The following is a 26,558-nucleotide window of genomic DNA, read 5'->3' as shown; positions in this document are numbered from 1 at the left end:
TGGAAGTGTGGTGGTGATAGTGAGGTGTGGTGGTGGTGATAGTGAGTGTGTGTGTGGTTGGAGTAGTCGGATAGTGGTGGTGGGTGTGAGTATGGTGGTGTAGTGATGTGAATGTGGTGTGTGGTCAGTAGTTGGGGTGATAGTGAGTTGGTGGTGGTAGTGAGTGATGTGGTTGGTTGGTTGATAGTGATTGGTGTGGTTAGTAGTGAGTGGATGTGGTGTGATAGTATATGTGTGGTGGGTTGATAGTGAGTGGTGGTGGTGTGTGGTAGTGAGTGGATGTGTGGTGGTGGTGATAGTGAGGTAGGTGGTGGTGTGATAGTGAGTGGTGGTGGGTAGTGAGGGTGATGTGTGGTGTTTGGTGTTGATAGTGAGTGGTGGTGGTAGGTGGTTAGTGAGGAGATGTGGTGGTGATAGTGAGTGTGGTGGTGTGTGATAGTGAGGTGGTGGTGGTGTAAGTGAGTGGATGTGGTGTGTTGTGATAGTGTGGTTGGTGTTGATAGTGAGTGCGTGCATTAGCACCAAGCAACTAGACTGTGTGCAAGTGGCTTTATCGAGGGATGTACACTCAGACAACCCCAGCTTTAGTGCACAAGCCAAAAAAATCATAATCCTTAGTGCCCTTAGCTGCCTGCCTGCCTGGCAGAGTCTATCCACCAGCCGGTCGGGCTTGATGCATGGACATCTCATTGGAGTAGGCAATAGTTAGTTAGAGCATGGTGCTGGAGAAGTGAGTAATTAGGTTCTGGTTCATTGCCACCACCACATCCACTCACTATCACCACCACCACCACTCACTATCAACACCACCACCATCACCAGCAGTCAGTATCTCCACCACCAGTCAGTATCACCACCACCAGTCAGTATCACCACCACCACTCACTATCACCACCAAGCCCTCCTCTATCTGCCCAACAGACACAGGTCCCACGGCCGCAGCCAAGAGAGCCTAGGCTATGCACAGTGTATGTGTGTGCGTGAGTGTGTGTGTGTGTGTGTGTGTGTGTGGTTTGTGTGAGGAAATACAAAAACAAGCACACACAATCACATGCACTTACTCACAAGCACACATGCACACACACATCTGTCAAAGCTCAGGGTTGGAGAGCCTATGAGAGTGTGGAAAGGAGATTTTTGCTGAGGGCTTGCACATTTTGACTTAGAGAGTGTGTTCCTTAGTCACACATACACCTACACAAACATATGCACCCTAGCCTCACTGTGCATGTGATTCAGAGCAATGATCAATCAAATCAACTGGCCTTTTATCGTTTGATTTGCATATGCATCAAACTGTCTTTTAAAAGGCCCTGCACACAGACTGACATTGAAGTTGTCTGCTCCCGGGCCTAATAGATCAACACTACTGATCCCAGTTCAGTATTAATGTCATTACATTACAGTACAGAGGAAAACACAGTGATGTAGATCCACGGTACTGATCCCAGTTCAGTATTGATGTCATGTAGCACCGATAGCAGATTGATTTGTCTACCATGGTGGGCCTCTCAATTCATTACATTATTTCTTGCAATACACTACAGAGGGGAGATCCTAGTACTGTAGATCTACACTGCTGATCCCAGTTCAGTGTTGATGTCATCTTATTACAATACATTACAGTGCAGTGCAGAGGGGAGAGCCTAGAGTAGCCACGCTGCTGATCCCAGTTCAGTTATTGATGTTCTGTCGCCCCCCCCAGGGCTTTAGATTGAGAAGAGACCTGACTCAGCACCTGGACAGAGATGGACTGACCATCGGGAACATCTGGCAAATGCCAGATGGGCTGGTCCACATATAGCCCAGCAGGTCTGTCTAMGTTTGAGTTTTCATGCAGAAATCACATTATTTGGCTAATAATGGAGCCTCAAGGGGAAACAAAATGGGCAAGTGTGGGGCCCTCGAGAAAAAATATTGTGCCAGTGTGTTAGAAATGCCAGGGCCTATTTCTGGTCCCAGTCTGTCCCTGTCCACGAGCCAACAATGAGAAACACACACCATCAGCCATTGTTCAAAATCACTATGCCACTGACCTCATTGATAATAACAGCGCCTACTGGCTACTGTATATGCAGCAGGGGCTCTTTGGTTAGGGTTGATAGCGGATTGGCGGGAAATGATAATGAAGATGCAATACTTTGACCTAAAATGTAAGCTGTATATGATGCAATAATGATGTATTTGAATCGTTTTAATCAAATGAGTCACAACTACACAGTATAAGAAATGGATGAACATGATTTCAGATTTTTGAATATTGAAAGTCACCATATAAGCATAAAAAGTTGCAATGTTTGTATATGGCTATAATCCATTTTCCAGCATGTACTGCCCTTGTTGAGCCCTTGTCACTATGACTAATGGCTATGTCATGCAGTATGGCTCTGAGCACACCATGTTTTTGTGTTTGRATGATTCCAAAATGGCCGCATACTTCCTATATAGTGCACACATTTTGAACAGGGCACATAGTGAACGGCTTTTGACCCGGTCAAAGGTAATGCATTAGATAGAGACTAGGGTGTCATTTGGGACGCACTCTGTGTCCTTGACTTTCTGATCCAGTACTACCCAGATGGTGTCCCAAATGGCACCCTATTCCTTAAATAGTGCACTACTTTTGACCTTTTTTGATCTCATATGTAGGGAATAGGATGCAATTGGGAACGCAAGCACAGTGTGTTCTGGATCCCACTGCTGCTACCTGCCTGTGTCTGATCTCTAAACATCCTATGTCAGCAAATGAGGAGGGGGAGATGTACTGCAGGGATTTTCCTTTTTTTACAAGGAGAGATAATGTAGTACTGCTGCCTTCTCCCTCCCCCTATCCCACTTTCTCTCACTCTGTCTCTGTTCCCATCTGTCTCTATATCTTTCTGTTTCTTTCGCTAGCCCTCTCTCTTTTCCTCCCCTCTCCTGCTTCACCTCTCCCTCGCTCCCCCTTCTCTCCTTCCCCTTCCTAGCACTCTCTTGCTCTCCCACTCCCTCTTTCTCTCGCGCTAAGCTCCCCCCTCTGTCTCTACATTTTTCGATGTACCCCCTCTCTCTTCCTCTCTCTGTCTCTAAACTCTCCACACCCCTCTGTCTCTATCTTCCGCTCTCTATTTCTCGCGTTACTACCCTCTCTCTTTCCTCTCCTCTCCTGCTTGCTCTCTCTTCTTCTCCCTCTTCCCTTCCTCCTGGGGTTGGGAAATCTGTTGAAGGCTCTATTTACCTCAGCTGTTCTGCTCAGTAGGAACCCTTGTTACAACTGTCAGTTCAATTACCATGTTTACATAGAAAATATACTTTATGCTAACATTATGTGACTTCCCATAAGAAGATAAGAGCGCCTGTGTCTTTTTGATTGTTATTTAACTACATTTGCTTATCCGATGTAATGTTCCTAATCCAATTGCAAAGATATTTTTCAGACACAGGTGTAGTATCTTAATTTGAGCCAGTTTGCTACAGCAGGAAAATAATCTTGCAGCAACAGGAAATGTGAATTATTATGTGGATTACAATTCATGGACATTTAGTCCAATTGAAATAACTATTGAACTGCAGGAAATCTTGCAGATTGTGCCTTTAAACTCAGGCAATGCACCATACAGTACATGTTATAAAGTGTTAGGTTGACCACAATGCAATTAGGAAAACACCACTGAAATCAATAGCCAATCACATCGGCCACGGTCGGAAGAGGAAACATGCAGAGACACATGTAAAAATATAGATTAAACTGACTTACTACACAGAAACACAACCATATCACAGACACAGTGACACACACTGAGCACAAGACCAAGTGTGTAAAAACACAAGAGAAGCAGAAGGTAAAACTTTCTGTCATTTGCGTGGTATTCCAGCACCTGAGAGATGCAGTTGGCAACTGACAGAGTGGGGATTTGAACTAGGTTGGGGAGGTCAGGAGCGTGACACACACACACACACACACGATCAATGATGGATCCACCACCCCCTCAGTTATCCCTTCTGCATGAGTGCACTCAAACATGCACAGACACACTTGCACACACAAACACACACACTCATGCACACACACTAACCTCTCTTGCAGTATCTAGAACACATTGTGCCTGTCAGTAAATACTACGATTGGGTGTACTCCTTTTCCCACAAGCCCCTGCTCACTGGCTCCAGTGCAAGTCGTTTCACTCCTGTGGGGATATCTGATCCGCATTGGAATCCTGTCAGTTTCCCTCTCTCTCTATCTCCCTCTCTCTACTCTTTTTTCCCCCTCACTGTCAGTTTCTCTCTGTCTTTCTAACTCCCCCTCTCCACTGTCTCCTTTTCTGCTTCCCTCTCCGTCTCCCTCTGTCTGTCTATCTTTCTAGGCATCTGCCTCCCTCTCTCCTCTTTGTCTCCCTATCTGCCTCTCTCTCTTCCTCTCTGGTCTCCCTTTCAGTATCTCTCTCTCTCGCTCTCTCTCTCTATCTACCTCTAAATCCGCACTCTCTTTTCTTCATATCTCTCTATCGCTGCAACTATTTTGCACAGTTATAGAAACCTGTCTCAGCAGGGCTAGTATTATAACAGCCAACCTCAGTTTTCAATAGCTGGGCACCACTACTGCACCTTGTCTACAAGGTACTGTCCTGTAACCCCAGACACTGACCCAGGGTATGAGGCGCTATGGGCCCTGGTCAAAAGTAGTGCACTATATAGGGAATAGGGTATCATTTAGGATCCAGCCATAGAGCGGCTCACTATAGACGGGCAATCCATCTTATTGTGGCTGTGAAGGCTGCTGAGGGGAGGACGACTSTGTCACACCCTGATCTGTTTCACCTGTCCTTGTGATTGTCTCCACCCCCTCCAGGTGTCGCTTATTTTCCCCAGTGTATTTATCCCTGTGTTTCCTGTCTCTCTGTGCCAGTTCGTCTTGTGTGTTCCAAGTCAACCAGCGGTTTCCCCGTTTTTCTGCTTTCTCCTTTTTCTAGTCCTGCCTGTTTCTGGACTTTGTACCTGCCTGCCTGCCTTGACCACGAGCCTGTCTGCCACTCTGTACCTCCTGGACTCTGATCTGTTTTTTTACCTTTTTGCCTGTCCACTACCATTCTCTTGCCTACCCCTTTGGATTAATAAACATTGTAAGACTCCAACCATCTGCCTCCTGTGTCTGCATTTGGGTCTCGCCTTGTGCCTTGATAGGCTCATAATAATGCCTGGAATGGAGTTTTGGGACTGGAATGGAGTGAATAGAATGGTATCAAACACACAAAAAACGTGTTTCTTACCATTCCATTTGCTCCACTCCAGCCTCTATGAGCCGTCCTCCCCTCAGCAGCCTCCACTATATTGAGGCTAATGTGGATAGTGTAAGTGAGAGTGTTTGAAATTGTCACGCCTGCTCCCGCTCTTCTCCCCCCTGGCGCTCGAGGGCGCCAGGCTGCCCTGCATTACACACTCCTGCCACCATCATTACGCACACCTGTCTTCCCTCGTCACGCGCATCAGCGATATTGGAATCCCCTGTTTATTACCTCCCCTATATGTGTCAGTTCCCCAGCTCTGTTCCCCACTGCTGCATTGCTTGTCATCTGTCTTTGTGTTTCCCAGTTCTGACGCTGTTCCTGTCCTGTTGCATGTCTGTTCCAAATGTCTGTTCCAAATGAAATGTCAACTCCCCCAACTCCCCCGCTTCTCTTCTCCAGCGTCGTTCCTTACAGAGACATGCAACTAAACATTTTGAATGACATGAATTTTCCAACACATGTTGCTGTAATAACATTTTATTCACATTACACATCATGGAGGCAAATGTTCATTTGTACCGGAATCCTAGAAGGGTTCAAGAGGTGCAGGTTTGACCATGGTTCTTAATAACCTCGAACCAATAAAATACAGTATTTACCCCAAGACCTGAAAATGTTCAGTATGTGTAAGTATGATAGTTAGAAATAAAAAAGACCAATAGAGGAACATCTGCGTTGACCTATGGTCCCATTATGTTCCGCTTTTCAGCCACTCACAGCATGGATCACGCCATTTCAGCTCGGTCACGGCAGGAAGTACTGCAACCAGAATTGAAATAAAATGAAATTATTCTACGAGAATGAGAATGAACTTCCTGGATGAACTGAATTGAAATGGAATTGAGCCAAACCCTGGTAGACTACAGTATACACCAGTACAGGCTACTACTCCAAAACCTCCAAGATATGTCCATCAGGTTGGATATACCTGCTTCAAATCACACAAAACATCCCCAAGAGAACCAATAGTGTGATTGTGTTGATGCTTTCCTGCTAGACTGTACACCAATATAGGCTACTACTCAATGACTTCAAATGTCAGTGATTATCTTGCATATAACTGCTTTTAATAACACAACCAAAATCCCGACAGGGGAACCAACATAGTTTGTGTGATTATGTTTATGCTTCTCCTTCACAGCAACATGACTCAAAGGTTTCTGAAAGAGAGAGCGAGAGAGTGTTTTGACAAAAGGTCACGGTAGGGTCACAGCTCTGAGTGAAAGGTCTCATGGGAGAGATGGAATGACGGGGGGATCATAAAGAGAGCGGGAACAAAAGCAGGTTCAGCTCTCCTGAGACAGACGGGCAAATCGTTGTATCTGTTTAATAATGTAGCAAACAAGTGTTGCTGTACACATGAATAAGTGAGGGAACTTGGAAGCTGTTTCGGAAGGCACTTGAAGGGAGGTGTTCCTCTCATAGACATTTCGAAAAGGAATTATTTGTACAATAAATGATATAGAAATGCCTTTTAATGTCAATAGCATTTCTCAAACTCAACTGAAATCTCTAAAGGTCACGTGAAATAGTGATTATAATATTATACTATTGTTGGTTGTGCATGTATGGAGTGTAATGCAATTTTGAATGAAGAACAAAACGCCAACTACATGACTTGTTTACAGTAGTGTAATTACAGTAGAATACAGTACTAATAAGTATGGTGGATAAGACTAGTGTTCTTGGTTTCGGCATACACATTAATAACAGACATACTGGAGGAAGAATTTGAGCTATACACAACTAATAAATCAAGCAACCACTGACTGTGAATGAACAGGGATTTCTGAATCCCACTGCAATGCTGTTCATCTTCGTGAAACGTTCACAAACAAGCTACTGTTCGGCTCTTTTTAATTAATCTTTTTAATTGGTACCTTGCCAGAATCTAATAACCACACTGCGATCAATAAATAAATCCAGAGACTCCGATCGCGTGCAATGCCGGGACTTGGGGCTAATTGGACTTTTGCTTACAACAGCACTAACCTCACCCGTCGATCCAATATGCTTTAAAATTMCGACCTTCGGGTGTGTATTATAAAAACAAAGATTCATTTGGTGTTCAGATGAGTGTTGACAGAGAATGACTATGTGGTTATCGTCATTTATTGGTGTTTACAGAGCCCTCTAAGCCTCATAGAAACCCCTTGTCTCTACAAATAAGTAATTACATTGAATCTGTTTAAAATACAGTTTTAGTCGGGCAAAAACTTGAGTCCTTTTGTTCCGTACCTTATCCTAAAATGTATTACAGTAAGTTTATGGTAAAACTACCATAAACATAATGTAAATTCGCCAATCATATTTAGCAAATAACAAATGATGCGTAAAAAGTGTATTATGTGAACTGTAAGACTTCAATTGTTATTTGGTAGCTTTCCACACACTTGGGATACCTCTCCATTACAATCTAGGACGCGTTCAATCTCAATGGCATCGGTCATCCTATTATATCAATGAGGACTATATTGCTGAAATAAAAGACAAATAGCAGTTCACAGCAGTATGTCCAAAGCTAGTCACATAATATGTTATGTGTGTCTCCCCACCAGAGACCGGAGTTGAATCCCCACGTGTGCCCTTCTGACTTTATCTCCCCTCCTACACTTCTAACCCGTCTCAATAAGGTCTAAAAATACAACACGAGAGTGTAATTCCAATCTTACACGCTCTATAGCGCCGGGCTAGCATATTGCACATCCTCTCCTCTGTCACCCGGTAGTACAGTGATCCATTAGACTGGAGAGATTCATACGGCCGAAAGATTGATCAGTGATCGGCCCTGCAGAAGAGCTGGAGTGGAAAGACTGCAGACTGACAGCACAGTTGGTGCCCCCCCCCCCAGCCACTGAGATCAATAGAGACAGAGAGAGATAGAAATGGCGGAGTAAAGAGAGAGGAGGGAGGAGAGAGAGAGAGATAGATTGAGAGAGAGAAAAAAGAAGGCCATTAGATGTAAGACTTTCTGAGGAAATGATACTCATAGACACAATCAGAGCACGCAAACTGATCCCTTCACCGTTGCCATCATTCCCGCTGGACATGATCAACTCATTCTCCAATTACCAACGATTCAAAGCGAGTTATAATGAACATCCTCATCCTTACAGACTTCATATTCCCGAATATCAACAAAGGAAAGTGATAATCAGTTCAAGTTTGAGCAAATTGAGCCCCACAGTTCCCTCGTCCTCTTATGTATTCTCAGGAACTGTAAAGCAGCGCTCTGTCAATTAGTTATCTCCGCACAGTTCCTTTCACCGCAGCTCTCTTCCTGCTGTTGTTGCCAGGTAACGACACAACGGCGAATCAGAGGGCTGTAATTTCACACGGGAAGCTCCCAGACAGCTCTGCAATTAACACGTTTCAAAGTCATTTAGTGCCAGACTGGAACTGTTCCGATATGCACACGTAAAGGGGAAATCGGAATGTCATACAATATCAAAGGGCCACAACTGAGGGATGGGGCAGGATAAATGTAAGTACTCTCAAATTCACACACAAAGATATGGACACAAGGACTGACCATCCATGAGATCACAATGATACTTCAAACCGTGTTTTGAAGCTTTACAATTGCATTGTTTACAAACAGTACAGTTAAACATGCTTACATTTTGGCAGTGGTGGAAAAAGTACCATACTTTTGTAAACTGTCATACTTGAGTAAAAGTAAGTATATCTTAATAGAAAATGACTCAAGTCAAAGTGAAAGTGACCCAGTAAAATCCTATTTGAGTAAAAGTCTAAAAGTATTTGGTTTTAAATATACTTAAGTATCAAAAGTAAATGTAATTGCTAAAATATACTTAAGTATCAAAAGTAAAAGTATAAATCATTTCAAATCCCTTATATTAGGCAAACCAGATGACACCATTTCTTTATTTTAAAAAAAAAGTTACGGATAGCCAGAGGCACGCTCCAACACTCAGACATCCTTTACAAAGGAAGCATGTGTTAAGTGAGTCTGCCAGATCAGAGGCAGTAAGGAAGACCAGGAATGTTCTATTGATAAGTGTGTGAATTAGACCACTTTCCTGTCCTGCTAAGCATTCATAACGTAACGAGTACTTTTGGGTGTCAGGGAAAATGTATGGAGTAGAAAGTACATACTTTTCTTTAGGAATGTAGTGAAGTAAAAGTAAAAGTAGTCAAAAATATAAATAGTAAAGTACAAAAAACGACTTAAGTAGTACTTTCAAATATTTTTACTTAAGTGCTTTACACCACTGCGTTTTGGGTTCTAATGCAGGTAGGCAGTTTAACTAAGACCATGAGACATTTGTAAGTTATATTCCTCAAGAATCAATGGGTGTATATCCAAAAGTTTATGTTTCAATCAAGGTAGGTAGGTATGGATCCTTTCCCTATTTGGTTTGTTTCTGAGGCAACGATGCGATGAGTAAATAAGTCAATCAATACAGTCTAGAATCTATAGATCTACGACTCTGTGGCAATGGTTTTCAACATGGTTTCCACATTTTTGTTCCAGACTAGCACTGTTAGAGACGATTTAGACATATTTGTATTAAAGACAGAACTCCATGTATGTATTTGTAAATATATCGAATAAAAAATGAATAAATGAATGAATAAAAAATATATTAGGTACGTACCTTTATGATCTGTATCTACCCTGATTGAGATATATTCCTTTGGCATTAGTGTACCTTAAGTTTTGGCTCCCCCTCTTGCCCATTCATTGAAATGCGGTAAGTGTGTTAGTGATAGGATAAAGGCAGGAAGTTGGGCCTTCGTGGGCGAAGGTACTGTAGTCCTAGTTAGACTCGGGAACGTTATAGTCTTTTGACCATACATAGACAGATACAAATAAACCATATTATTTATTTTCATTTCAAGTAAGCTATGCTTTAAGTTGATTGGAGAATAATTTTGTGTTATATATAGGAAGAATTAACCTTTTTTGTTGTTGTTGTTGCACCATRTCCSTGGATCTCATTGAATGTTTTGCCGTTTGGCATTTGGGAACTTCGAATGTGGACTGTATCCGTCCGAAACAGCCACGCTTCAGGCTTGTGCAGTGGCTATAGTCAATTGGTAAGGAAGCCACTACAAGTTCTAACACTCCTAACATACCTGATTCAAAAAGTCAGGGGCTTGATGATTAGTTGAACCAGGTGTGTTTGTGCAGGGCTATAACAAAAATGTCTATTTGAGATTTGAATGCCAATGTTTCAGAATGGATGGCGCTGAAAACCACTTGCCTATAGAATCTTGGCGATTACAGCTCTAAGACAGGCAAAGCGGAGGTGTGCTCCCTTCGTCAATTGAGTAAACCTGTGCTGAGAAGTGGATAGCATAGTTGACTCCCCTATCAATCACTAGATTTGACACAAACCTGTTGGATTTCCTAGAGACAGAGGAATGGATTAGCTCGAGGAGTGAGATTGTATTGCTTCTTTGTCGACACAATACCTCTGATTCAGATGGTAATAAAAAAACATTGGGTTCTGTAAATTCACAATGTGGTCTACTTTCACTTCCTGGTCAGCAATAGAGAAATAAATCCAGAACGTTTGGTAGCCAAACAAACTCCTCAAATGTAATTTTGTGTAAATTCAACTGAACTAACTTCATTCATATTAGTCAGTGTGAATGGGGATGCGAAAGTACCACAGAGAAGTTCGAAATCTCAGACTATGACAAAGCAAATTAGAGTTATGTTTATTTACCAAACTATTTTATACTACTTTGATTCAGATGAATTCATAGCCATGCTGATTTTGGAATATATTGTGGAATTTTGTCTTACTCTACTCTTCAAAGGGATAAACCGCTATTTTAGGGATTGAGGGGGAAATCCCGATACACAAAGAATGGACCAAAAAGGGAAATGAAAATAGACTTAAGGAAATGGTAGATTGTTGTAATGGAACAGTTTCTTGTTTAGACAATTCATTTGAAGTTCTCTATTTAAGTAGATTTTTTTGTTGGTATCTGTACTTTACTATCTATAATATTTATAAACTACTTTTACTACATTCTTAAAGAAAATAATGTACTTTTTACTCCATACATTTTCCCTGACACCCAAAAGTACTTGTTACATTTTGAATGCTTAGTAGGACAGGAAAATCCCTTATCAAGAGAACATCACTGGTCATCCCTACTGCCTCTGATCTGGCGGAATAACTAAACACACATACTTAGTTTGTAAATGATGTCTGAGTGTTGGAGTCTGCCTCTGTAAATTAAAAGAACAAGAAAAGGGTGTTGTCTGGTTTGCTTAATGTAAGGATTTATTTATTTTTTAACTTTTGATATTTAAATATATTTAAAACCAAATACTTTTAGACTTTCACTCAAAGTGTTTTACTGGGTGACTCTGACTTGAGTCATGTTCTATTACGCAACCTACTTATTTTATTCATTTATTTACACATTTTCCAATTAACTTTTTGCTTGATCACTATCGCCACTATCGCCCCCAGCCATAAGAAGTTTTAAGAACAAATTCTTATTTACAATGACGGTCTACTGAGGAACCGTGGGTTAATAACTGCCTTGTTCAGGGGCAAAATGACAGATTTTTACCTTGTCAGCTCAGGGATTCAATCCAGCAACCTTTCGGATACAGGCCTAATGCTCTAACCACTAGGCTACCTACCACCCCTGTTTAGTGAGCTTTGCAGTTATCACAAGGCTGAACAAGTCATTGACATTAAGTTCATCAAATATTATTAAAACTGCAGTCTGCAATTGGTCCATTTTTGGACTTAGAATTAATAATAGCCATTATATTTTGTGTTCAGTTGAACTAAGGTAATTTGGCATTTACATATTATATTATTCAATAATCAATATTTCATTAGTTTAAAAGTAAACAAATTGATGCACCAATCGCAGACTATAGCTTTAATTTATGTATAGCTTTTTTTAAATCAAAAGGCAAAAAGCTAGGCTTAGTGGGTGAAGTCTGTGAAAGTGGCCCCTAGACAGTTTATCAATTTCACTAAGACTCTTGTGTAATTGGATGGGCAATGAAAGCGACGCACATGTTTCACTATAGGCTTACTTCAAGTATCCTAACAGTGAGCAAAAAAAAATACACATTTACGGAAAACTATCTTCTAAACATAATTCATATTTTCTATGACTGATAACTGCATGTCTATTAAAGTACATTAACATAACCTACACAGACCCGGACATGAACCAGAAACGTTCAAAGGTGATGCCTTTAAAAGGTTTGCACAGTTGTTTGGGTCCTCTTTCCAATGACATCCCGCCAACAACGAAAGTGGCAGCCAAAGATCCAACTGTACCCACAAACCTTGGGTCCTTGCCAGTTTCGTTTTTGAAGAAATTGTCTGTGGGCCAGCACGTAGCCTGACGGAACAACGCACTGCTATAGATATGCAGATACGTGTCATTTCACTTCCCACAACACTGCAGCCGCCCACACGGCAGCTGTTCATGTCTCAAAGGCTTATATGCTTCTTCGGATTTACTGTGTACATAACTCTGCAACTTTTACGTTCAAAATGACTGACGAGCAACACTCTCCGTCTCAATAAACGACATCTGGTAGGTTCTGTTTTCTTCTTTCAAATGTTAGAATCGAAATAGGTTTCTGTAGCCAATGTGTATCTTATTTTTGCTCTGCAGAGTTTTGCAGCAGTTGTCAGTTTAACTGTTTCAATTGATCAAAATGTAGATTGTGATAATCTTGTGTGCAAAATGACACAATGGCTCTGATAGTGCAACTGTATATTAAATGGGAGAAGCTATGTTTGTTTTCTCTCTCTCTCTGATGACTCATGATAAATCACCATATGTTGCCAAACCTGTTCACAAATATTCATTGCCAAATAATTGAACTCTTTATATAGCTCTGCTTACTTACTATATACCTATCCATTTCTTTTGCAGTTTTTATGAAAAACTGTTAAAACCATCTGAAGCTATGAATTGGCCAGATATAATCCTCATTCTATTGGCTGTCAATCTGGGTGACCTCATCACTGGCCCTACCCTATGCCACGCCTCTCAAAAGCACCAGAAATCCGAATGCCAGGTGCGAAACGGCCGGGCCGACTGCAGCCACCTCCGCCTCAAGGAGATACCTCCCAACCTGCCATGGAATATCACCGGCCTGGATGTCTCCCACAACAGGCTGGTGGAGCTACCCCCAGCATCGCTGGCCACTTACCCAGGGCTCGTGCACCTGGACGTGGGCTTCAACAGCCTCACCAAGCTGGAGGACAGCCTGTGTCAGACCCTGGGCCTGCTGAGGACACTGACCGTGCAGCACAACGAGGTACATCGGCTGACGGAGAAGGACCTGAGGAACTGCACCAATCTGACAGACCTTAACCTGGCTGGCAACAGGTTGAAGCTACAGGGAGAGCCCTTTGCTGCCCTACAGGTAGGGATCTGCCTGGTGTCATGGTGAAGACAAGGATGGCAGGGGTTGTGGATGTGTTGATAATGATGATATACAGTACTAGATGATGATGATACAGATGAGAGAGCGGGGGATGCTCTTGACTCTTCAGGACAATATTTTGGGACCATTTTTTTTGTTTCTTTCATATACCATCCAATGATTTGGATTTGGGTTATTCTCTTTCAAGCCTAAGCCTAAACCATAGACAAATTATGATTTGATTGCAGTTGTCTCAGTTATATTTTCTCTCAAACCGTCTTAGAATATCTTTCCATTTTTCACCAGAGTCTGACACTGCTGGACGTGTCCAAAAATGACCTGAAGACAGCCAAGTTGGGCACCTACCTTCAGCTTCCAAGCCTGGTGACTCTCATCTTGTCTAGCAACAGCATATCAACCTTCAAAAAGGATGACTTCAATTTTCTCAGTAATTCCTCATCCCTACGAGTCCTCCACCTGTCGAATCTAACAACTCTAGCAAAGGTACGAAAGATCCTGTGAAATGGGAAATGAAAGTATGTTAATGATTTCAGCTGCTGACACTAGGAATAAGAACCATGCTCAACCAATCACACCTTTTTTATATTGTCAAGATCCCTTCAGTGTTTCCTCTCTTATTTTSTAGGCGTAGTGCAAAGCCACCAAATTAACATCGAGGGCATTTTGAACCAACATTTTCATATTAAACGAATGGATGCCAAATTAGGCTAAAGAGGAACAGAGCAAGGCAGGGTCCAGAAAAATACAATGGTAGTAAAAACTGGATCACTCAACGCCTCACTTGAAAGGTTGTAATAATGCGACAGCTCACTTGCCACAGACGTCAATTCAACGTTTATTCCACGTTGGTTCAACGTAATTTAGTTGAAATTACATGGAAACAACATTGATTGAACCAGTTTGTGCCCAATGAGATACTACAAATAAGTAGGAATTAGTAGGTTCAAGGTCTTTTGACAACGTATCTACAGTCTATGGCAGCATCTTGTGCAGCATCTAATCAGCAACTAATCAGTGTTTTTTTCCCTTGCAGTTTGAGCCTGATTGCTTGAAGCCCATTGCAAGCATACATGAGTTAGTCATGAATGGGAGCAAACTTGGCCCTTCGCTCACGTCTAAACTTTGCACAGAGCTTTCTGGGACAGCGATCCGCAGCCTCTTCCTCCAGAAGACACAGCTAGTTACACTAGACAACACCACCTTCAAAGGCCTGGTGAAGACCCACCTCACTACTTTGGATCTATCCCACAACAGCATAGCTAAGATCGGGGATGGTTCTTTCCAGTGGCTGCCCATGCTGGAAGTTCTTTCTCTGGAGCAGAGCAACCTCAAGCGCCTGACTAAGAACACTTTCCACGGGCTGGGGAATCTGACACGGCTCAACCTGAATATGGCTCTGGTGAAGAGTCACACTTCTTCTTACCCTATTATCGATGACTTCTCCTTCCAGCCACTAGGGGCACTGGAGAGCCTGAGCATGGAGAATACTGCCTTTCGAAACATCTCGGTGCTCACCTTTGCGGGTTTGATGAGTCTCCGCCAACTCCACCTGAGCGGGACCAGCTGCATGTCGCTCAAAATCATCACCAACCAGACCTTTGTGTCCCTCGCACATTCACCACTTCTTACGCTAAAGCTTACACGCACTGCAATCTCCCGTCTAGACCCTGGAGCCTTCTCCAGCCTGGGCAATCTCACCACCCTTCTGCTGGGCAACAACTCCATCTCCCAGACCCTGACGGGAAAAGAGTTCCAGGGTTTGGGCCAGCTACAGGAGATCTACCTCTCTAACGGCAACCAGAAGCTCATCCTCAGCCCTATGTCCTTCGTCCATGTCCCCGCTCTCAGGACCCTGATGCTGGGGAGAGCTCTGTCAAGCACCATGTATATGAATACCTCTCCGTTCAAGCCTCTGTCCAACCTCACCATCCTGGACCTCAGCAACAACAACATCGCCAACATCAGAATTGATCTTCTGGATGGACTAGAGAATCTGAAGGTGCTGAAGCTTCAGCACAACAACTTGGCCCGGCTGTGGAAGAGTGCCAACCCGGGTGGGCCGGTGCTATTTCTTAGGGGGCTCCGCAGCCTTGTTGCCCTGGAGATGGACTTCAACGGTCTGGATGAGATCCCCGAGGAGGCCCTTCATGGATTAACCAACCTTCAAGAGCTCAGCCTCAGTGGGAACATCCTGAACCAACTCAAGGACTCAGTCTTCAACGACTTGGGGTCGCTCCGGGTGCTTCGGCTCCAGAAGAACCTAATTACGTCGGTGAGGAAGGAAGTGTTTGGTCCGGCTTTGGCCAACCTCAGCCAGCTGGTCATGGAGAAGAACCCGTTCGACTGCACCTGCGAGAGCATCCTGTGGTTTGTGGTGTGGCTGAACGGATCAAACGCCAATGTGCCGGGCCTCAGGGACGAGTATGTGTGCAACACGCCGCAAGCCTACTACAACCGCTCGATCATGGAGTTCGACAGGCTCTCCTGCCTGGACATGACACCATTCCAGGCGCTCTACGTGCTCACCAGCACTGCGGTCCTGACCTTAATGGTGACCTCACTCCTAGTGCGCTTCCAGGGTTGGAGGATTCAGTTCTACTGGAACGTTCTGATCAACCGTACACTCGGATTGAGCGATGCCAGTTCCGGGGAGAGGAGAGAGTTCAACTACGACGCGTACGTCATTCATGTTGCAAAGGATAAAACCTGGGTGGATCGAAGCTTGATCCCCTTAGAGAAAGAACAGGGGTATAAATTTTATCTGCAGGATCGAGATGCAGTGCCAGGTGATTCGCAACTGGAGTCCATTGTGGAGAATATGAGAAGGTCCAGAAAAATACTATTTGTGGTCACCGAAACTCTTCTCGAAGACTCCATGTGTCGACAGTAAGTAAAATGAACATTGTTATATTTTTTCTAACATTCACGTTACATAAGCTTTGGTAGAGCATGTGTGGTCACTGGTCATGGAAAAGAGAACATTGATAAGGACAGTGGTTGGAAAATCTGCATGAGTCTTTATTTCAGGCGTTTTAATGTGTTATGATAGTGATAATACCATAATTGTTCTGTTTTAAAATTAAACTGAACAAGTTTTACTCAAACAGGGGAAGTGAAGATTGTGTGAAGTGGGTAAGTGAGTTTAGGCATTTCTGGAAGAAGATATGAAACCCAAACAAGGAGTAAAAAAAAACATTTTACACAGAAAATTCTCTTAGCGTCTGGATAACCATTTCTTCATCGAAAAAATAATAATATTTGAGTTCAATAATGATTCAAAAGATTCTATAATGTGTAAACTATGTAAGTACACTCACAACTCTAGTCGCTGTGGGTAAGAGCGTCTGCTAAATTACATAAATGTAAAATGCAATTATTCTGAACTCGTTACCCTTTTTTTGGCTATGGACCATAATGCTCAAAGAATGTCTAAGTGAAGAATGCATATTTAAAGGATCTACACAGCACTGATCCAAGGCAGGTGTTTCTGTCTAAACCCTTGAAGTGTTGAGGTTAWTGGCTTAATCTGTGTTCTTGAAAGCTGCTCTAACAGTACAGTATAAACCAGTGTTAAATGTTGCCATTCATTGATTATATATATTTTTTAACTTTAATTGTATTTTATTCTAGCACTTTTCATGTTTCACCCTTTTGATTGATTTGATTGCACATCACTCTGGATAAGTGTAAATGATATGTATATGATTGAGATCTGAAATGTTATTCCTGTTATGCTTCTGTACTTCGAGCCTCTTTTACTTGCCCTCTCTGACAAATGCCCTCTTCTGTCTCTCCGTGTTTCTCCCCTTCCCCCCCCCCACTCCTCTTCCTGAAAACCACTTCCTCCCATTTCCTTTCCCTCCCCTCACCTCCTACCATTCTCTCCCTTTCCCCKCAGGTTCATGGCCCACCACGCCCTGCACCAGGTGATCGAGGACAGCCGGGACTCGGTGGTGCTGGTCTTCYTGGAGGACGTGCAGGACTACAAGTTGTCCCGCTGTCTGCTCCTGCGCAGGGGCATGCTTCGTCCACATTGCATCCTCAACTGGCCCCTGCAGAGGGAGAGGGTGCCCGCCTTCCACCAGAGGCTCCGCGTCGCCCTGAGCACCACCAACCGAGTGCAGTAACTTTCTCCATGCCATTATGCTTAMAGGTGTACTGAAAWTTTGACTTAAGCCAAATCAAATGTATTGGTCACGTACTCATTTTCCAGATGTTATCACAGGTTCAGCGAAATGCTTATGTTTCTAACTCCAACAGTGCAGTAATAACTAGCAATACAAACAAATCCCCAAAATGTAAAGAAAGAAATGTCAGAGTTTGGGATATGAATATATACTGTATGTATTTGATGGTGTGTATTTGATGGTGTGTATGGACACTATATGAATAGAAAAGGTGTGCACAGCAGTAGTTCTATAGGATAAGCCTTGACTTGAATACAGTGTATACTGTACATATGAAGTGTGTAAAACAGGATGTAAACATTATTATAGCAACYRGTGTTCAATGACTTTGTACATAGGGCACCAGCCTCTAAGGTGCAGGGTAGAGTACAGTGTAGCCTGCTAGTAACAGTGACTAAAGTTCAGAGCGGGGTACTGGGCGGAGGCCGGCTAGTGGTGACTGTTTAACAGTCTGAAGGCTGGAGATAGAAGCTGTTTATCAGTCTCTCGGTTTTGATGCACCTGTACTGTCTCTGCCTTCTAGATTGTACGCGTGAACAGGCCGTGGCTCGGGTGGCTGAGGTCCTTGATGATATTCTTGGCCTTCCGTGGACACGGGTGCTGTAGATGTCCTGTAGGCAGGCAGTGTGCCCTCCAGGACATCTGACCGCACACCCTCTGGAGAGCCCTGCGCTTGGCAGATGGAATATTACGTTTATGTAATACTTGGCTATATTTCTTAAATGATGACAGTGGGTGTAAGGGTGTGGAAAGTGTGCAAAACTGTTGCTCTCATTGTATGGTTCAGAGTAAAGTTAACAGTGTGCACTACTGTAGCTTCCATTCAGTGGCTAAGATTTTAAGGAAGTGTACTTGAAAGTACAATGCTGTACAATGCTGCGGTTTCAAACAATGGTCGAGGATACAAGGTGTGCAATTTTGCAAGTCTCATTKAACCGCTGAACGACAAAGTAAGTGGACTTAATGGGCTAAGTGGCACAGTTTCAGTAGCCGAGTAACCTGCAAAAAGTGAAATCTAAGCTTATAATATTGAGTGATTGATTAAAAAAAAGAAACATGTATTTTTACCAAGCTAAATTATCTAACGTCATTTAGCTTGGTAAGAAAAAACATATCACTAATTGTAAGTGAATTATCAGTCAATATAAGATATTTAGGCTTGCTTAGATTGAACTTTTTGCAGTGTGGATTTGGAAATGAGACATATCTTAGACCTAGCACTCATTTGTACAGGTGACATTTGACTAAATGGACCCAGCATGTTTTCGCACTATACTGTACAGGACATGGCGTCTCCTGCCACACTGTTTCATGGAATTGTATGTTTGTTGTAGCTACCGTTTTATTGCACAGTCTATTTTTAACCCTTGAGTTTGGTTATATGATCGTCAAGCCTATTCAAAAGATTAGGGGACAGGACCAGGAAGTATGACGTAGGACAATGTCACTTGTACAGCGTATTGGCAATTAAAAACTGTTAGCACAGAAACTCCGGGTTCATTTGATGTAGAACAGGGTAGGCAACTAGATCGGGGGGCCGGAACATACAGTAATTATATTTATACACTGCAAATTGACCACATCTAAGCCCAAAAAGTGATTTGTATTTGAAAATAACAATTTTATATGTTGATTACATTGAGACACGATCAGGTCTCTTTTTWAAAATTATTCATAGGAATACTTGGGAACAGATTTCCTAAATTAAACACATGTTTAGCTGAATTCTTGACTTCAGTCTTTTTTGACCGAAAACAAAAAAAGTTATAACTTTGGGGGACCCCAAAAAAAACACTTGAAGGACGGTTTTTGCTCGCGGGTTGTCTATTGCTGACCCCGATGTAGAAGGTATTGGCCATGTTTGAGAGCATCAATTCTGCTGAGTCGCTGATCATTGACTGATCTACAAATCATAATGAGTAGTTATTTACAAGGKGATTTGCAGATCACTGACAGAGTAGATCACTGACTTAACAAAATGCTTTGAAATGTGGTTTCATGGTCAATTACAGTAGGGTTATTTTASAGCGTTACTTTAGTATTGCTAGCAGGAGTATTACAACTACACTGTAAAATAACCCACTATTGCACACATTAACCATGTAATGTTCTCTTCATAACCAAAATGTCAGATGAACTTAGAACTTTAACAAACCTACATATTCTTATTTTTCCACTGTGGGAAATGCTTTAATTAGGTCATTTCAGGTTAAGGGTTTGGGACAACTCTATATTAAATATATTTGTTTCAGCACTTTTGTACACTTATTGAAAGTTCGAATTTTGTTTAATAGAGTATGGTTCAACAAAAATCTMTTTGTATTTGTCTCATGACACCTAGTGTTGATTTGAGTGAACTGCAAGTATATTTGAACACACTCTTTTTCCCATCTGTATGCTGTTCAGCATGTCTTTAAAGTTTTCAGTAAAATTGGATTCTTGACATTTGTATTATTAGTCTTTACTTCAAAACTTTGTGAAAAAATAAACAAATTAAMTGAAATCCTAAATCCTCTGCCCTCAAGTGGTCGAGAAAAAGCTAGGTTTTAAATGTGACATTCTCACATTTTATTTTTATTTTGAGGAATAACTTAAAAAATAAAAAGGCATTCCAAAAACTAGCCAGCTTCTGGCAACATCCTTAAAACTAACTTCAGGAGCTATGGGACCCTGAAAGTAAGCCATTGGCATTTGGGTCACTTAAAACATTCCTTAACTTGAATTTTTTTTTAAAGAAGAGGAATAACTAAACTTTGCCCAATTTAAAGAAAGAAGGAGGCTTACTTCAAGGGTTTGTGGATTAAGRAAGGGAGGAAAAAGGGATAAACACTGTCCTTTCTCACACATGTGTTTTGGATTTATATTAGTAACAACCTCATTCACAGGCTAATTGCTAATGAGATACAGCTGGTAGATTAACCTTCTCCCCTTGTTCAATTGATAATGAACACTCCCACTGGGCACAAACATAATATTAAAATCTAGTTTTGATTTACAATTGGTTGAGTTGTCAATGTCAAATCAACAAAAACAATTCACCATGTCATTGGATTTAGGTTCAAAGTTGGGTGGGGAGAAAAATAAATGTTTCCAAGTTGAKTCAACGTCATCGCATAGATTTTTGGTGTCGAAATGACGTGGGAACAACATTGATTTAACCAGTTTTTGACCAGTGGGTTATTAGTTACACGATCATATTTTCATTCATAAGCAGTCAGTAATCCATCAGTTCTGTATTATACGCTACATGATGTTACCCTATTTGTATATRCTTGGGGACACACATTGGACTATGTTTATTTATTCGGATCTCTCTTTTAGCCCACCAAGGGCTAGCCTTGCCAGAGTCCTTTATGTGTGTCAGAAATGTTTGGAAATAGTATAGAGCAGGGGTCATCAACTCTTACTCCACGAGATCCGGAGCCTGGTGGTTTTCTGTTCTACCTAATAATTAATTGTGCACACCTGGTGTCCCAGATCTAAATCAGTATCTGATTAGAAGGGAACAATTTTAAAAATCCAGTGGAACTGGCTCCCAGGTCCAGAGTTGAGTTGGTGTGGTATAGAGTATGGAAATGTACTATTGATAAAAATACATCCTAAGATTGAAATGTTCTCTTGTGTGATATCAAAAAGTACTTCCAAGAGGTCTGGACCTTAAGACCTTAGAGGCCCAAATGACGCTTACGCTGCCGGGCTGCTAGTTCAAGCCCAGGCCCCCTCCCACCTTGGATTCCAAAGTGTCCAAGGCCTTCATTGGAAGTCCAACACCCACCCTATTTGTTTTGGGGATTGCAAGTGGGCCCCTTTTCCTGATTTTGATACTTTTTCAAGCTTCAATCATAGCTCTTCCCCCTTCATTCGCTACAAAAGTAACACCCTTTTTTTTTAAGAGCATCTCACGGTTGCTTGCCAAGGGGGCCTGCATCCTAAACAAGTTGACTGTATAAGTATCACTTCAGGGGTACTCGTAGGGGTAGCCTACCCGATTCTGACCAACCACTGACCAAGGAGCATTACATGGTCAGTGATTGGACATCTTTCCATAATTACACAGAACTTTTTGTTTGCTATTGTGAAAGAATGAGACCCTGAAGCAAATGTATATTTATGAGTCAATATTGGACCACCACCTAACTAACCAAGATGACTGTGGATATCGGTGCTGATTGGTTCGATCGTTTTGGTCTTACTCGTGACCATATTGACCAGCGKCTTCACCTGGCAGTTCCTCAGCAGCTCTGCACAGATGGACCCAGATGAAGCCAATACCAGGGATAAGTCAAAGCTACCCGTTACTGGGCAGTGCTCTGTCATTTAAAGGTAATGCGAGAGGTTAGGTGTATATATATATTTTTATATAAGAATATTGAGTATTTTGAAGAGGGTGTGCTTTTTATCAATTTAGCACTGGGGAACTTCTAACCATGAAGACTTCAATTATGCCATCCATAATATCTTTAGGAACTACTTTGTAGCATTAAGAAAGAAAATTAATCAATTGATTCAAAAGATATGTGAATACAATATCCAATTTGAACGGTGAATCACTTCAATCTGTTTGTCCCAAATGTCCTAGAAATGAGGCTGTTCTCATTAACACAATATATTGTTTGCATTGTTTCCTGGTGTGACTGTTAAATATTTTGGAGGGCCCCCCACTTTAAAGATGCAATCTGCAGTTTATACAACAACAAAGCGGTCAAGCTGGCACTGTTTTGGAAAAATCTGATTGGGCTGGAAAATGTAACCACTCAACTTTAGAGACATAGCTATGGATTCAAGGACTGACCATCCATGATATAAAAATTATAGTTTTAACCATGTTTTGGTTTATAACTGGCTGTGAATTAAACGTTGCTGTGTTATCATAGGGAGTTACCATCTGAGTGTGTGTGCACGTGTATCTATACCTGTCTGTGTCTGTGTGCATGTTTACATTTGTATTTTACATTTTAGTCCTTTAGCAGAACGACTTACAATAAATAGCGAGTGCATACATTTTCATACTTTTTTGTCCTGTGTACTACATGTGCGTGCATGACAGTACAAAATACTATCCCTTGATGAACATCCAGGTTTACCTCTTACCCCCTCCCAACTGGTTAATCATTCATAACTAGAGGCCAGAGAATCAGGGAAAAGTGGGGAACAGGTCAGGATTAAAGTCCACCTGATATGAGGTGTAGCCAGCAGGTCTCAGACATTCATTCGGAGGTTGTTAAGGCCACGTACTACCCAGAGATGGCGATAGTTTTGGGGCTTACACTTGGGGCTGCTGGGGATGAGCCTCTTCGTTTCAATGCTGACCTACGCCACCTACCAGCTACCTCAGCAGTTATCTGTATAAATGGAGGGAGATGAAGCCCATACCAGAGATTGAAGGCACATACCCCTCATAGGGAACGCACTGCAGTTCAAATCCAACGCCGGAGGTGAGAGAGGAGAGGTTATGAGGGGGGGGAGACGAGAAGGGTATTTTGAAGAGGGGTTGCTTTTATTAGTTTAACATTTGGTTCAAACCATGATGACATAAATGATCCAGCCTTTCCATAATAACTTTAAGAAGTACTTGTTAACACAAGAAGAAAATTAATCAATTGATTCAAAAGATATGTGGAATACAATATCCAATTGAACGGTGAATCACTTCAATCTGTTTGTCCCAAATGTCCTAGAAATGAGGCTGTTCTCATTAACACAATATATTGTTTGCATTGTTGCTTTATGGAGATTCGTTGCACGGCAACTTATTCAGACCTGGAGTGACTGTTAAAATATTTGGAGGGCCCCCACTTTAAAGATGCAATCTGCAGTTTATACAACAACAAAGCGGTCAAGCTGGCACTGTTTTGGTAAAAATCTGATTGGGCTGGAAAAGAAATGTAACCACTCAACCTTATAGACATAGCTATGGATTCAAGGACTGACCATCCATGATATAAAAATTATAGTTTTAACCATGTTTTGGTTTATAACTGGCTGTGAATTAAACGTTGCTGTGTTATCATAGGGATTACCCTGAGTGTGTGTGCACGTGTATCTATACCTGTCTGTGTCTGTGTGCATGTTTACATTTGTATTTACATTTTAGTCTTTTAGCAGAACGACTTACAATAAATAGCGAGTGCATACATTTTCATACTTTTTTGTCCTGTGTACTACATGTGCGTGCATGACAGTACAAAATACTTCTCCTTGATGAACATCCAGGTTTACCTCTTACCCCCTCCCAACTGGTTAATCATTCATAACTAGAGGCCGGGATATCAGGGAAAAGTGGAACAGGTCAGGATTAAAGTCCACCTGATTAGAGGTGTAGCCAGCAGGTCTCAGACATTCATTCGGAGGTTGTTAAGGCCACGTACTACCCAGAGATGGCGATAGTTTTGGGGGCTTACACGTTGGGGCTGCTGGGGATGAGCCTCTTCGTTTCAATCTGACCTACGCCACCTACCAGCTACTCAGCAGTTATCTGTATAAATGGAGGGAGATGAAGCCCATACCAGAGATTGAAGGCACATACCCCCTCATAGGGAACGCACTGCAGTTCAAATCCAACGCCGGAGGTGAGAGAGGAGAGGTTATGAGGGGGAGGGGGGGGCGGGGGGGGGAGAAGGGTATTTTGAAAAGGGGTTGCTTTATTAGTTTAACATTTGGTTCAAACCATGATGACATAAATGATGCCAGCCTTTCCATAATAACTTTAAGAAGTACTTGTTAACACAAAGAGAAAAATAAATCCATTGATTCAAAAGATTTGTGAATCAAATTTCCCATTTGAACGGTGAATCCTGTTAATCTGTCCTAGAAATGAGCTAGTTATAAAACCAATATATTGCCTGCATTGTTGCTGTACTGAGACTCGTGTAAATGTGACCGTCTTCACAATCCATGCGGCGCATCACAACAACAATGATCACGCTACACATTAGTAACTTCTTCTTGTGGTTTATCTCTTCCGTTCCTGATACCGCACGGCAAAGCAATGCACAAGTTGGAAAAACTCCAATGCATACAACACTCACTGCATCCTTGTCTGGCAGATGAGTCGCAACTGTGCGAATTTGCCTCCCATTAGGAATGGGGACTTTCCTGAGTTTGGCGTGATCGCACCAGGTGGCCACAATGCTTTTGTACTATAAAGTTACACAGAACTCTCTCAGATGACAGTATTAGAGCGAGCGTGAGAATGACATCCTATGTTGGCAGATGAGTCAAGGATTCTCCCTTGAGTAATCTGAATGGAGTTCTCGAACACATCCTGAGTTTGACGACAAATAAGATTGGTGGTTAGCAACTGTTTGTTGGTATGGTGATCGTGTTTAAGGCCTCATTCACATTATTGTGCTGTAGCAGGTCCATGTGCGGTGTGCGGCGGCGAGGTGTCATCGATTTGCAAGGGGTTCGCAGGGTGGCAACATGCTATGCGAACATGTGCTACTCCGCAGGCGCCCCCTTGGGTTGAGGGAAGGCGTCGTGGTGACGAAACGGATTCGGTCGTGCAGTACGATTGCTTTTTGTGCGCCAGACTTTTGTAGTGGCGGTCTTTAGCGCACCAGGAGTTGGTCAAAGAGACAGGAAGATTACCAAAAGCCACAGAAAATGATAAAATATGGTGGTTTTCGGTGGAACCGCGGGTGGCTTTATGGTGGATAGCTGGAGCAAACTGGTAAACGAAATTTAGCCGCGATTCCTGATAGAGGTGAATTAAGTGGATGGTTTGGTAAGAGTATGTGTAAATAATACATCAGTGGCTTGGTTAGACACAATTATATGACGGGATGGGACTGTGGCCTCTCATTTAAGTTGAGGTGATGAGGTACTGACATTTGTTTGTGATAATTAGTAATGTGGAGGTTGCTAGCTACAGTATCGGTCAACCTAGCCTTGCTTTTAAGCTAGCTTAGCCTAGATGATGTTACGCTAGACGTGACTAGCTAGAGAGTTAGAGAAAACTCAAGTTGAGCAAAAAGTAACTTGACAAAAACAATGATTTTATTATCACCTGGAAACAATATGTTTATACCTGTCTTGAATGAAAGGTCATATTTTGCAATCTCCCAAAATAAATGTGATCTCTGACGAGAGACTAGCCTCCTAGCTTGTCTTAGCGTTGTGAAACCCTATGCTCTCCGATCCAGTAGCAGGACGAGACTGCGTGGAAACGAAGTCATGGCGTAATAGATGTTATACGGGGCATTAGACTTGTGGACTGTGAAAATAATTAGAGGGGCCCCAACGTTACGGGCAGGAGATGGCGAACCGACCAAACTGTATAAAGCTGATGTTTGAAAAGCTACTCGATTAAAAGCTAGCGTATTAAGGCTATGTTGTTTTTCTTCTGTCTATAAGCTTCATAAAGAGAGAGCATCGATCTAGGATTCTTAGAGAATTATAGAATGTGCAGGCGGAGGCATTTAAGCGAACATCTAAAGATGAATGTTCCAAGTGAAGACATCACAAGAATGTATTCAGATATTTTGTGAGTATGTGTGTTTGTTTGCACGATTTAAAGTGTGTTTGCTGTGTAATAGGCGATGGTGCTGACAGAAAACAGGCAGGATTAAAAGTCTCCACCTGACAATTAGGTGAGCCAGCAGGTCTTCAGGACATTCCAGTGGGAGGGTATCGTTTATGCCACTGACTACCCAGAGATGGCTGAATCGGTTTTGGAGGACTTACAATCTG

At 42.2% G+C, this 26,558-nt stretch overlaps 1 protein-coding gene across 1 annotated transcript; it reads left to right on the top strand.

Moving 5' to 3' along the window:
* The first annotated feature begins 12,674 nt into the window (after positions 1-12,674).
* Positions 12,675-18,090, top strand: tlr3 (toll-like receptor 3). The gene is made up of 5 exons (XM_023998476.2): positions 12,675-12,818; positions 13,164-13,659; positions 13,966-14,163; positions 14,714-16,566; positions 17,579-18,090. Exons 2-5 carry the CDS (start codon positions 13,198-13,200, stop codon positions 17,805-17,807), a joined length of 2,742 nt encoding a protein of 913 aa, XP_023854244.1. The 5' UTR covers positions 12,675-12,818; positions 13,164-13,197; the 3' UTR covers positions 17,808-18,090.
* Positions 18,091-26,558: the final 8,468 nt, after the last annotated feature.

This window comes from Salvelinus sp. IW2-2015, linkage group LG13 (assembly GCF_002910315.2).
Source record: "Salvelinus sp. IW2-2015 linkage group LG13, ASM291031v2, whole genome shotgun sequence".
NCBI classification, from domain to species: Eukaryota; Metazoa; Chordata; class Actinopteri; order Salmoniformes; family Salmonidae; genus Salvelinus; species Salvelinus sp. IW2-2015.
Note: the sequence above shows the minus strand (reverse complement) of the source record. Positions and strands in the feature narration are given on the sequence as shown.